At 36.8% G+C, this 14,645-nt stretch overlaps 1 protein-coding gene across 1 annotated transcript in view; it reads left to right on the forward strand.

Annotated features, from left to right (window-relative positions):
- The first annotated feature begins 537 nt into the window (after positions 1–537).
- The window catches only part of UBE2O (ubiquitin conjugating enzyme E2 O), an 85,401-nt gene continuing 71,293 nt past the window's right edge, over positions 538–14,645 (forward strand). The window contains exon 1 of the mRNA XM_051994968.1: positions 538–910. Within this exon, the coding sequence (XP_051850928.1) occupies positions 575–910 (336 nt within the window). The 5' untranslated portion in view covers positions 538–574. The remainder of the gene's footprint in view (positions 911–14,645) is intronic.

Consider the following 14,645-nt stretch of genomic DNA (forward strand, 5'->3'; position numbering starts at 1 on the left):
TATTATTCCCATTTTACAAATGAGAAAACTGAGGCTGAGACAGGTTACAAGACTTGTCTGAAGGTCATATAGGTAGGAAGCCTCTGAGGTAGGATTTGTTTTAGGATCATTCTGAATCCAACTCCAAAAAAATAACAATAACAACAATATTGCTAGCTTTGAGATTTGCAAAGCCCTTTATATATATATATAAACTGAATGCTGGGGAATACCCAGTAGCCTTTGTCCCACCCCTTTCTGCTACCCTCTGCCCAGAGTCCATTTTTCCTTTTCCCAAGTCTGGGCCCCGCCTCCTCCGTGAATTCTTTCCTCTCTTCCGCGTCCATCCCCTCGGCTACCCCTAGCGAGAGCTGGCCTCGGCTCCTAGCAACCGCATCCTCTGTTCCTTGACAACGGCGAGCGGCACGTCTTACGTCATCGCGCCGCAGTTCCGCCCCGTAGTCTTACTCCCGCCCCCTAGCCCCGCCCCCTCCCCCCGCGGCTTTCCCCTCCCGCCCTCTTCCCTCCCCCCCCCCCCCCTCAGCTTCCCTTAGTCCGGGCTGCCAGCGCCGCCTGAGACTCTTGCTGAGCAGTCATGGCGGATCCCGCAGCCCCCGCGCCCGTCGCTCCGGCCCCGGCGGGTGGGCCACCGGTGTGCGGCCCCGGTCCAGCGGCTGCCGGCTCGCAGCGCCTTCTCTTCTCCCACGACCTGGTGTCGGGCCGTTACCGCGGCTCGGTGCGCTTCGGACTAGTGCGCCTCATCCACGGCGAGGACTCGGACTCGGAGGGCGAGGAGGGCCGCGGTAGCTCCGGGGGCTCCGAGTCCGGCGGCCCGGGCAACGAGGAAAGCCGCGCCAGTCCCCTGCGCCGCGGCTACGTGCGCGTCCAGTGGTACCCGGAGGGCGTCAAGCAGCACGTGAAAGAGACCAAGGTGAGTGAGGGCCCGGAGCGGACAGCGGGGGAGGGGGCGGGGGGTGCTGAGGCGCCTGGGAGTGGGGGCTCCTGAGCCCGCGTGGGGGCCGAGCTTCCTAGGGAGCCCGGGGCGGGGGCGGGAAGGGGGTGCAGCCCCAGCCCCTGGAGTGGGAGTCGGGGGCTGCAGCGGCTACAGCCCGGCCTGGGCAGGTGCAGTGGGGCTCGGCGGCTCTACCCGGTGCTAAGTCATTGCACCAGGGCTTCGGGCGAGCGCTGGGTGCAGAACTCGGAGCAGGGCCCTCGGGCTCTCAGACTCTCTGGGAGGTGGTTCTCCGGGCCTTCTCGCGCCTTATCGGGCCCTGGGACTGAGGCGTCCGTAGTGCATTTAGTGCACTGTGCAAGGGGGCGGGGGTGCGGGTAGGGGTGAGGGGTTCCCAGGGAGGTGTAACGCTGACCCCCCAGAGGAGCGACACGGACTGCATTGTGCACGGCCCAGAAACCAACCAGAAAGGAAAGGCCCAGCCTTGTCAGTGTAGGCGTTAAGGAGGTTTGGCCGGGAAGTTCCGTGAGGAAAAAAAAAGCAACATATCGTGTATATTAAATATATATTTATTTCTTTATTGCATAGGAATTTAGTCTGTCCTTATCTTTGCCCTAGTACCATTACATAGTTGCTAATGGAGAACTTCGTAAAAGCAAGTCAAATCATTTGCGTCCTGAGTAATGGTATGTGTAGTACAGTATTCATATTAACCAAGGCTTGGAGGAAAAACATTGTGAGCTGAAGAGGGGGTGGTGGTGCTCTTTATAGGAACCGAAGAAATGATGACATTTCAAGGTTTGGAAGTACATTTGAAAAGGCTAAAAATGGGATCTATCAGGGGAAAAAAAAGTTGCTCTTGCATGATTCAAATAGGGAATGGAAATTGATATGACTTGAAGATGTAAATCTTAAGCATATTTGGACTTCTTGAAAAAAACACTTTGGGAACCGGCCTATTGACTATTACAAATCCACCAATTTGGACTGGGACTTAAAGGGCTTTTCTTGCCCGCAGGTTATAAGCAAAAACATCACTCTTCCATATGGCTGTCTGCATAAGGGATGGGGGGAAATGGATTGATTAGTGCTGCAGCTTTGGAAAACAAAGGGTTCAGTAGCACATAAAGTAGAACCAAACATATTTTGTTAAGTTTGTGCCTGTTTCCATAAACGTGAATAGATATCTGTAACTTACAAGCACACCCTTGTTTACTGCCTGTATCTTCTACACCCTTCCCCCTCCTCCCCCAATTTCTTTGCTTGGATAAGGCCTGAAATGTTTCAGCCATCTGGGTCATTGATATTGGGAGGCCTGATATTTAGGGAGTCGGCTTGGTAGAAGTTAATTCTCTGCTGGATTGGATTTCTCACTTGGGGAGACAAAGGAAACTGAGGAATAAACAGTCTTGGCTCTTTATGAAGGGGGTCTTTAGATGAAGATGTCATTCAGGGAGAGAGGCCCCATCACAGGAAGAGACTGTAATCCATTTTCTGGTGGCAGAAGTGATTGCAGATTCCAGCTGGGTCTTCTACATAAATGCTCACAGGAATACACATTTAACCTCCTCCTATTCCACCCCTCTTTCCGCCTCCCCACCCCTCCAAATGCAAGTTGAGCAATAGCTGTTTCTTTTTTAAAATTGAAATTCATTTGAAAATTTGTTTGGAAGATGCTGCTTTTTGCAGTTGGATGCTATGGTAATAAATATTATTTATGTCCTCAGGAAGTGGATGTTTATTGTTCATTTGCATATGTCTCAAGTACAAGGGGATTCTGATTTCTTTCTATGGACTTTTGAAAAAAAAATTTTTTTTTGCTACCTTATCTTTTTGTATATTGTAATTTAAATTTTTGACTCCTTTCTGCTAGACTCCACGGTTTCTTGATCTTAAGACAATAAAGGAGTTAGTTTCTGATTTTCAGAATCAAACTTTCTTCTCTGTCATTTCTGTATTGGCTATTGCCATGTTTATGAATTGTTGTTTTTGTCTTGGCTTCAGGAGTTAACTTTGTTTACAATTCTAGTTTTATTTGACTTCTCTGTCTCCTTGCCTACCAATCCAGTGACTTATACTTTGAATTATCTACTAGTTTTGAAGTCATCGTGAAAAATTACCTTATGGAGACTGCATGGACAAATTCTGACGTATAATTCTGAATTAGTTAAAATGTAGTTAAGCTAACAAAATTTTTTTTTTTCTTCTTTGCTTGAGTATTCTAGTTTCTTCAGATTAGGGCATATCAAAAGAATGCTTAGAAAGTTGTGGATATAGCTTGATAGACTCAAAAATAGTTCTGGTAAATTTGGCAAATTTAAGATTTTTGAACACACCAATTAAAGATTAATTTTATATTTAATCAACTTTAACTTGTTTAAAAAATAAAATATATATGATTTATGCAGACAGCTGGAAATTCTTTACTATCTGTGTCTGGAACATAGTAAATGCCAAATATTTCTCTATCTGTATTTCTATTATTACTTCATGATTGCATAGATATGTTTTTAATTGAAGTTTTTTATTTTCAAAACATGCAAGGATAATTTTTCAACATTGACCCTCGAAAAACCTTGTGTTCCAATTTTCTTCCCCTTTTCCTGCCCCTTCCCCTAGATGGCATAAATATATTTTATATAGATATAAACAACATATACCTAATTTTTAAGTTCTGTGTTTTTTCTTTATAATTCTTCATATCGATATTTTTGATATTTATCCATAATTCTTATATTTGCCATTCTTTCTGGAAATGTAGTTCTCCTTTGCATTAATGCACCACAGCTTGCTTATTATGTGTTTTCCAACACATTGAGTATTTGAATTTTTTCCAGGGTTTTTTTTTTTTTTTTTTTTTTTAATTACATATAACACAAGCTGTAAGGGGAGTGGGCATGTGGAGATCAGGGGAATTTAAAATGGCTTCCTGGGTCATGCAGAGTGTCAGTGGCTCCTTAAGTTTTTAAAAATTATCAACCTTAATGTTTGGTTTCTTAAGTGCTTTAAAGTTGCCAATGAATAAATTCACAAAAAGGATTCTGGCTGGCAGGTGCTCCTTTTGGCTAAAAACCAATGTGGAAAATTTACCAGCAGTCAGAAGCTTTCACTTGAAATTGCTGAGCCTTTGGCCCAGTCCTAAAACCAACCAGACCTAAGTTTCCTTGGGTCTTAAGCAGGTTATTTGTTGTTCTGACTCCATTTGCTTCATTTATACCTTCCTTTCTCAGGCTTCTGACAATTTTCCTGACCTTGGTAGTCAGTACAGAATTTATTTATTCTTATATTTTTTAAGTGGTCACATATTTACTATTAGGTAGAACATGAATATTCATTTTAAGTCAAGAAACATTCATTAAAGGCCTACTATAAGACTTGTCTTTTCCCATATGGCCATCTACTAACAACTTGGAGAAGAGAAAGTATTTTTCTTTCAGAGGCCTCATGAGCTTATGCCTTGTCCTCCAAAAGATATATGAAGTGTTGCTTTTTAGTATTTTAAGATCCAGATTATTCTGATCTAAGAATATCTAAGTAAAGACTTTACAGATCACTCCCATCTGTACCTGTGCTTTTCTTATCAAGCACAAGCATTCTTTTTTGGTTTGGATTGAAAAGCCTGTTTGTATGATTTGTCAGCAAATCAAATATGTCTCAAAAGTAACTTTCAGAATCACAGTGTTTCTTTGGGACATAAGCACCTGTGTGTAGTGTTGAAACAGCCCTGGTGACATATTCCACAGGGATTGGCATCTAGGTTTATTTTAGGCTCCTAGCTGGACCAGTGTTTCCATAGCCATTTAAATGCAGCATCATAATAGCACATGAAATTTAGTTTCCTTTGCCCAGGTGCCTGGTCCATTAGCGACTCTTCTGAGTGATGTAATAGGAAGGAGTTATGTAAGGTTAACCAAGATGCAAGACTAAGTGCATCTAATTGCATTATGTTCAGATGTGATCACTTTTTTTTTTTTTTTAAATAGTCTGTGCTGCAGTTTTATTTCTTTTCTTTTGGCTTCTCCTTCCTGCTTCTGGAATAGTGCTTGTGATGTGACTCTACTTGGTTTGTGATTGTCTCAAGAACAAGTTAACTTTTTACCAGATTAAAGGTTGTATAGTGACTGACTAGGAGTCTAGACTCCTGACTCCTATTCTTGGCTGTTACTCAATTTCCTCATCTGTAAAATGGAGATATTAATAGCACACTTACCTCACAGGGTTGTTTTAAGGATCAAATGAGATAATATATGTAAAGTACTTTGCAAACCTTAAAGCATGATATAAATGTCATTGCTTGTTGTTGTTACTGACTATGGGTGACCTTGGGGGAAAGTCTTCACTTCTGCTTCCTTCTCCCTACAGCAGAGTAAGGGAAGCATGCTGATTCTTTTCAGATAATCAATTTAGATATCTAGAGAGTGGCTACCAAGTTAGTGGATGGGTTGGCAGCTTTGATATTTGTAACAGGTTTTCTCATACTAGACCATATCCTACCCTTATCTCCTTCCAGAAAAAATTTAATGCAATTTTATTTTAAATATGTGGAACATTTGTTGTTTACTGTATGCTGTAGGCACTATGCCAAGTGTTTAGGAATACAAAAATGAGAAACAAGATAGTCCTCTAGGAACTTACATTCTAATGGGGTGGAGCTAGAAAGACGAGGAAAGAAAGGAATAAACTTGATGAGTGAATGGAGGACCTAGGAAATAATCAAGAGGCCAGATTAAGATAAAAGCTTACCTATTAGAACCAGAGAGCCCAGAAATGGAATCTAAAGTTTTGGTGCAGTTTTATGTCAAAAGTATGCCGCCTCTGGAAACATTGTGTATAGGAGAGAGTCTGTTTCAGTGGGATACAGAAATAAATTAGCTGATCCAAGTGAGTTTTTCATCCCTTGTTTCTATATTAAGATCTTTTTATTAAGAATTCATGAACTTCAGCCTTTCATTGTGTTTAAGGAATTCACTAATGTGAATTAAACATGAATATACATACATACACACACAGAGCAGGAAATGAGAATATAGTGTTATCTTAGTGAATGCATTGTTTATTCTGATCTGAGAGTGAATAGCCAAGCAGAGTACAGATCCTTTTCATTTGTATTTGAGGATTGATGGAAACAATCCTCTAATAAGAATAACTATAGCACTTTTAAGATTTGCAAAGCACTTTGTTATCTGTGATAACTCTATTTGATCCTCACAACATTTGGTTGAAATCTAGGTACTTTTTTTTGCAGATGAGAAAACTGAGTCTGAGAGAAAATAAGTTAACTGTTTTGAAGAGCACCCAACTAGTTCAGATCCTGTCTGAAGTAGAATTTGAACTCAGATCTTTTCTCCAAGACATGTGCTCTTGTTCATTGGGCTGCTTCTCCAAGACTAATAGTAGTCAATGTGGCTAAACTCCTGGAGAGCAGAGACCAGTGTTTTGTATCTTCAGCACAGTGCCCAGCACCAAGGATGTACTTACTTAATAAATGTTAGTTGACTGATAAGCCCTGTAGTCTGTATTTATTAGTTCTTAAATTGAAATGGCCTCTAGATATTTTAGTGTAATAGAAAGTAGCTATAGTCAGTCAGATGTAGTATAGTCAGATATAGTGTAGCTATAGTTTAGTCAGATGATGACTAAGACCTGGAGAATTAAAAGTGGGCTTTACGAGTAATAGAACAGGAAGGACTTCACAGAAGTACACTGGTATAGAAAAAAAAGTATCTGTAATAATTTGTTATCTGATTCCTTAGTTATTTTCAAACTAGTAAAGATATATTCTCATAAATAAAAAAAGTTATTAATATGAGGAATCCAAAGAAACATGGGAATATTTGTAGAATGAGAAGTATTACAAAGAGAATAGTATATGCAATGACTACAGTAAATAGAATGTGAAAAAGCTGTTGACAGCCAAAGTCAGATTAATTGCATTGATCAACTTTAGTCCTGTCAAATACTTCCTTCTTCTCAGTAGTATTGGGGGACTAGAACAGGTATATACAGATATGTATAGTTTGCTAACCTTTTTTGTTGTTATTACAAAAGGTCATTCAATGGCAAAGGACGGATATTGAAAAGAAAGAACGGAAATGAATTAAGTGCCTTTTCTTAAGTGCTTTATAAATATTTGATCCTCAAAACAGTTGAAAAAATCGAGGCAGACAGAAATTATATGACTTGCCCAGAATCACATTAACTAATAAGTATTGGAGATGGGATTTGAACTCAGGTCTTTTTGACTGCAAGCCTGGTGCTCTATCTTATACCACCAGATACCTGCTAGACCATATAAGGGAGTGGAGTTTGTTTTAGTTTGATTTAAATAATAACAAGGATACTAATTTAACATGGTTCTAGTCAGTTAAACCTTATTTAGTTTTCTAATTGACAAGAATGAATATGTTTCTCTTAAACTGGTGTGGAAAGAAAGAAGTCAGTGAAGTGATAACTTTTCTTGGGGTCACCCAGAATCAGTAACAATGACAGTAATAGCTGATTATTTTATCATGCTTTAAAGTTTACAGAGATCTTTGCATATATTATTTCTTTAGAGAAGTTAAAACATTAATGAAACCAGTCATTGAAGATTCCTTTCATTTCATTACAGTTCTTTTCCTAGATCCCTTCCATTAGCACACATTTTCCCTCCATCCCCTTTTCTCAATTTAACCAAATGCTAAATGTCAGGTAATACATTAGGCTCTGGAAATATGAAGACAAAAAATAAAACAGCTTTTGATCTCAATGAACTTACATTCTATTTGGGAGGATATACAACATAGGTGGGTAAAGATAAGATAATTTGAAAAGGGACAAGTTGCTTGCTATTGGGGAGGGCAGATGCTAATGTGATCCTTTATACAGCATTGAAGTATAGTGACCAAAACATTTATTGAGTCTAGTGACTACTACAAATTCAACTTAGTGATTTGGGTTTGGGGTTTTGGCCCCTTAAGTGATTTAATTTTGCTTTCAGCTTATGCAAACCTTCTTGTGCCTGCTGTTATTATTTTTTTGCTTAATAATACTGAATCATGAAATATGTTAAAGTGCTTATTGTAGAAATTAAAATATCACTTAATTTCCAATTTCCATTGATTTCAATTTTTGTTTGTATTATTTCTTGTGTTAGAGTAAAGATTGTAGTTTTATATCATTAAGTCTTTAATTCTTTCCTTTTTTTAATCTCCTTTCATTTAAAAATTCTTCTTAATAGTTCTTTGAAGTCATTAAATATTTTGTGATGAATATTTTGGGTGTTATGAGGCTACTTCATTTTTACTTTCTTGAGTCCTATACTTAGCAATAAGATCAAAGCATATGGGCATTTTAGTAACTTTTTTTGAGGCATCATTACAAATGCCTTTCTGGAATATTTGAACAAATTTGCATTTCTACCACCAAAGTATCAGTGTACCTGTCTTTCCACTGTCTTTCCAGCCTTGACTATTTTTAACTTTTGTTATTTTTGTCAATCAGGGAATTTAAAGCGAAAAGTCTTTGATTTCCATTTCTCTTATGGTTATAGTTGTTAATAATTTGAAATTATTTTCCAGCTAAGATGGCAAAATGAATGCTTTAGAGAGAAGCCTAGATTTCACATACAAATTCCAGCAAATATCTGAAAAAAGCCCACGAAGTGATGAAAAAACCCAGAAAAAAAAAATACCATACATTCTGCCATCTAGTTCAGAAGTGCACAAAAAAGGCCTATAGACATGGAGAGGAGCTTTACCAAAGAAGTGAGTGCAAGCTCAGGTAAAACAGGAAGCCAACTGAAAGGAACCTATGACAAGTATGCAGACAGACCCAGAGCTAGCCAGTATGAGCCTTAGTAATTGGGGACCTATAGCCAGATCCTGTTTCTTAGCTTGTCAGAACAGAATTGGAAGGCAGAACTGGCACCTAGAGATCACTCAGGAGATAAGACTCAGCCAGGTTGTTCTCAGAGCATTGGAAGCCACAGCAAGACACAGAGCTAACACAAGTCCCAGCACAAGGGAAAGGAAAACTTTGTGTAGAAATGATTAAGAACAGTGTGGTCTCCAACATTCCACTGGGAACTTTCAGGCCCATAGCAGGAGACCAATTATCAATTGAAGATCTTATAAGAAGGAGTCAGACACAGGCTGAGAGACCACTACAACCCATAGTGGACCACCAGGAGACTGAAATAGAAACTAAGGATTAAAGCAGATGGTAGGACCTAATTTAAGCTCCTCCATCCAGCAGCAGTGGCATCTAGATTACAGAGAAGATAGATCCAAATGAGGCCTGGTCTAAGCAAAAAAAAAAAAAAAAATCCCAGTCCAAGAACTGAGATTGAAAATATGAATAAACATAAAACACCAACAGTGATGAAAAAACCTATTAGGCTAATAGAAGATCAAAACCCAGAAGAAGAAAATAGTTCCACAATTAACTAATACAAGCAGAATATCAGATGAAAACAAAAAGTTTGGCCATAGAATTTTTTTAACTTTTTTTTTTTTTTTTAATAAATAAATGGTTGGAAGAAATGAAGCAAGAAATGTAAACATCAAAGTTCTGGAGGGATACCTTAGAACAGAATGAAGAAAACCTTACCAAAGTAATTGAATAAATAGAACTTAATGACTTTGTAAGACAACAAGAAATATTAGAAGCCAAAAGATAGGAAAAAATAGAAAAAATAAGCAATTTACAACTAAAAACAACTATCTGGAAAACAAGTAAAGGAAAAATAATTTAGAATCATCAGACTTAATGAAAACAACACATCCCTGCCCCCTCTACATCCTTGGATGCAATATTTCAAGAATTCATAAAATTAAATTTATCAGCTTTTATTATAAGCAGAGGCAAAGTGAATAGAAATAATTAACTGATAATCTCCTTTTAAAAAGTCCCAAATTGTAAACACATAGGAATATCTTAGCCAAATCTAAATTTTCTATATCAAAGAAAAAAAAATGGAAGAAACAGTTCATAGCCTAGGTACCAAATGTGTAGTATCTTCATCCAAGGTTTAACAGCAACTATAATAAAGGAGAGAAAATTTTGTAAAGTAGTATTCTAAAAGGCAAAAGAGAGAGATTTATAAACAAATATTCCCTTACCATGAAAAATTGAGTATCATTATATAGAGGGAGAATTGACCTTTAATGTAATAGAGGACTTTTAAAAATTCATAATGGAAAGACCAAGGATCAGTAGAAACTTTGAAATTGCAACAGAAAACTAGACAAGAATGCATTTAAGTGGTTGGGGGAGGTCCAATTATGATGAGTAAGTGCTTACATTCTGATAGAGGAAGAGATGGATTTCTTCAGCATTTTAATCTTTTCCAGGTCAAGACACACAGAGCCTAGATGCGGATTTGTTGTGTTTCGAGAAAGAAAAAGGAAAACAATAGGAAAGAAGTTAGAAATAAGAGAGAACAACATAACTATTTCACTTACATAGTGTTTGTATGGAAAAGACCATAAAAACAGGAATGGATAGAGGAAATAAGCATATCTTTATCTGATGCTCATCTTAACCAGAAAAAGGAGAGTGATTCAAAAGTAACAAATACAGAAGAATTATGAAAAGTCATCACCTCTTGTTTCTTTGTGAAGTGAGGGATCATGGATCTGAGATACTCCTTCAGACTTCCTGGCATTTAGACATTCCTGGCAACTTGTTCTTTCATTCTTTGTGCTTTATTATTAGGAGTAGTTTTCTGGGAATTGGTTGGGTGAAGAAGACAATAGAAGCATAAGTGATGTAAAAACAAAAGATGATAAAAAAAACTCAGTATCAGAAATTGATATTGGTTTTAAAAAGGAAAAAATGAAAAGCAACACTAAAAAAACACATAAAAAATCAAAGGAGATAAAATTTTAAAAAAACACCACTAAAATTATATGTAAAATTGAGTTTCCCACTTCCCTCCCCAGACCATTAGAAGACAAAAATGATTGATAATCTGATTTCCAAAAATGAAAGGAAAACCAAATTGCCAATATCAAGGTTGATAAAGGAGAATTCATAAATTAAGAGATAATAAAGGATATTATTAGAAAGGATTTTGCCTAATTATATGCCAGGAAAATTGAAAACTGAAATGTATGAATATTTATCCAAATGTAAAATAACCAGATTGCCAGAAACAAAAATAGAAAATTTAAATTACTGAGTTTCAAAAAAAAAAAAAAAAGAAAGAAATTGAAGAAATTCCTACCAAAATTAAAATGTCCAGGACCAGATGAATTTACCAATAAATTTTATTGGATATTCAGAGAAAATTTAGTTCCAGTATTAAATAAGTTGTTTGCAAAAATTGAAAAAGAAAGGTTTCTACCATATTTTTATGAGACAAATGTGACCATGATACCTAAGTCAAAGAGAGACAAACTCCATAGACTTTAATGACTATTCATATGAAATAGTGAATGACTTATTAGCAAAGAGACTAAAACTGTTCTAAATATTATATACTATGACTGTTTAATTTATAATAGAAATGCAGATTTGGTTAAATATTAGGAAAATTATAAATTGATAAGCTAATAATAACAAAAACATTTATAGCAATAGACCCAGGAATTTGACAAAATATAGCATCCTTTTAAGTGAAAAGAATTTTAAAATATATAGGAATAAATGGACTATCTTTTAATGTGGCAAAAAGGGTAGGTAAAACCAAGAGCTAGCCATTATATGTAATGGAACTGCTAGAAGTATAGAAGCATTTCCAATACATTTGTGGTTAAAGAAATGATGACTATTGTCACCATTAGTATTGAATATAGTTCTAGGGGTGCTACAGTAGTAATTAGATACTAAATCTCAAACTGTATTCCAAAAAAGACAATCATCAAAACTTTCATAATGGTTAAAATTTAAAAATTTGATCTATGAAACAAATTTATTATAGAAGATGCAGAGGTAAGTTAGCATAGTGGACTGACTTTTAATAAACCCAAGGGTTTCAACTATGAGGTTAATACTCTTCAGTAAAAACTGCAGAGAAAATTAGAAACAATTTTGATGGAAAGTAGGCTTAAACCAACATTTTATACTATAATTGAGACATGACTTAGATATAAAAGGTTATATCATAAATAAATTAGAACAAGAAATATGAAACCTTTTCAAACCATGAATACAGGAAGTTTTTGAATAATCTAGGAATCTTCTCCCCTCCCCCCAATATTTTGTTTCTTATATTATCATAGTTATCCCAAATATCTCTCCCCTTCCCAGAGATTCAACCCATTTGACAAATAGTACTTTTTAGAGAGGAAAAAATAAATCAACTGATCTAAGTTGAATCTAAAATCCAAAAACATGTGTAAGGTATATCTGAGTCTCCCACCTCCAAGTAGGGTTAGGTTAGAGGTATATTTTCATAATTTTTTATTTGAGTTCTGCTGGATATTTATAATTTTGTTACATTTACTTTTGATTTTATGGTGTGTGGTTCTTTCTAATTACATTGTTGTAGTTATGGTGTGTATATTGTTTTCTTGGTTCTATTTACTTTATTCTGCATCGTTCATATAGATTTTTTTATGCTTTGTATTCATCATACACATCATTTCTTACTGCTCAGTAATGTTCCATTACATTCATGTACAACAATTTGTTTATCCATCCCCTAATTGATGAATGTCTACTTTGTGTACAATTCTTAGTTATCATAGAAAGTGCTGTTATAAATATTTTGGAGTATATGGGGGCTTTTTTTCATTGATGGAGTCTGGCTCAAAGAATATTTTAAATTATTGTATAATTTCAAGTAACTTTCTAAATGTCTGTATCATTTCACAGTGTCATCAAAAATGTATTAGTTGCTTTATCTTTCCACAGTCTCTCCAACATTATTTGTTGCCATTTTTGTAATTTTTGTCAATTTGCAGGGTATGAGATAAAACCCCAGTGTTATTTTCATTTGCCTCTCTCAATGATTTTGGAGTGTTCTGTCATGTGGTTATGAATACTTTTTGGTTCTTTTTTGATAACTGTTTATTCATATCCTTTGACCACTTATCTATTTGGGTCCCCAAACTATTTCAAACCTCATTTCTCTTTAGATCTTCCAGAAATCCCCTTCCTGAATCTCTCTCTGATGAGGACTTTGTCAGTGCCTCATATTTTATTGAGAAAATTGAGGCCAAAGCACTTTTCTCTCTTTTTCTTCCTTTCAAAATGCCTAGATATCATATTCTGATCTTTTTTCCCTCTCTGATAAAGAAATGATTTTTCTTTTTTGCCTAGGCCAATTCCTTTACCTGTACCCTTGATCCCATAGCCTCTCATCTTCCCCAGCAGATTGTAGTATCAGTCACCTTTGGGATCTTCAGTCTCTCCCATTCTGCCATTCTTTCTTCTGACATCTGAGTATCCCCAGCCTTAAATGATCCTCACTGGGCTCCACCACCTCTTTGAATAGCAGTCTAGACAGACAGTTCTTGCTTTACTTAATGCTGTGCAAATTCAGCTTTATGTAAAAAGTTCTGAAAGAAGTCCTCGTTCCAAACTCCCCTCACTGCTTCCAAAAAACCTCAACAACTAAACCTAAGCTGACTTCCCTGTGCCGTGCTCTGTGCCCCTGTTTCTGGCCCTCAGCTTGGACTCCACAGCTTCCTCCTCTTCCCCCAAAACAACCAACCAAACGAGTGAAAGCAAGACAAAGGTCACGTCACCTCTACCTTGCAGATCAGGGGCTTGGCTTAAGACCTCCTGCCCCTAGACCTTCATCCTGCTGGCATAAACTACTTTGTACATAAGACACGGAACGCTTTTTTCCTGTGCCCTCATTTCTGGCCTTTCTAAAAATAAGAAAGATAGGCTACCAGGAGCCATCGAAAATAGGTGTTCTGGGTCACAAACAAAAAGGGAAATGGGAATTAAAATAAGTCTGAGGTTCAGTCTCATAACTTTCAAATTGTAAAAACAAAAAATGTAAGTGAACATGGTTAGAATAGCTATAATAGGACAAGCATGCTAAAAATAGTGGAACTGTGAATTGGCTATTCTGAAAAGTAGTATGGAATTGAACCTATAAATTCATTATACTCTGCATTCTTTGGACCCAGTAGTACCACTCCTAGGTAGGTGTATGTCCAAGAAAGATTTCAGAAAGAGGGAAAGAACCTATATAAAAAATACTGATAAATTTACTGTTACATTGGAGAATGAAAGATATATATAATGCATGATAAGAAATAATGAAAGTGGATTCAGAGAAACCTGAGAGGACATGTATGAACTGATGCAGAGTGAAGTGAGAAATCAAAACCCTTTTTAAAATGATTAGAACATTACAATGGAACACAAGTCTGTAAAAAAATTAAGATCTCTGATGGATGTACTGACCAGTTATGACTCCAGAAGACTGATAATTGCTTCCCATGTCTTGGCAAAGGGTAGTTGACAAAGATTACCTTTGACCTGTAAGTGTGCAGAATGAGATACATATTTTTAGACAGTCAATGTCTCTTGAGTGTGTGACTATCTTCATTAAAAGGAAAATCTTTTATTTGGAAGTGGGAAAGATTTGGAAGAGAAATATTAATAAAAACAGACTGAAGTAGGGAAATCATTAACATAAACAAGAAAGCTGAGGAAGATGAGGATACAGACAAGCAGGGCAATATTGGAAATATTTTGTTAAAAATATTTCCAAAAAAGTTGTACATCATAGATATACAGCTACGTGTGTAGTCTTTTTTTGTTTTGTATA

Source organism: Antechinus flavipes, chromosome 4 (genome assembly GCF_016432865.1).
Source record: "Antechinus flavipes isolate AdamAnt ecotype Samford, QLD, Australia chromosome 4, AdamAnt_v2, whole genome shotgun sequence".
NCBI classification, from domain to species: Eukaryota; Metazoa; Chordata; class Mammalia; order Dasyuromorphia; family Dasyuridae; genus Antechinus; species Antechinus flavipes.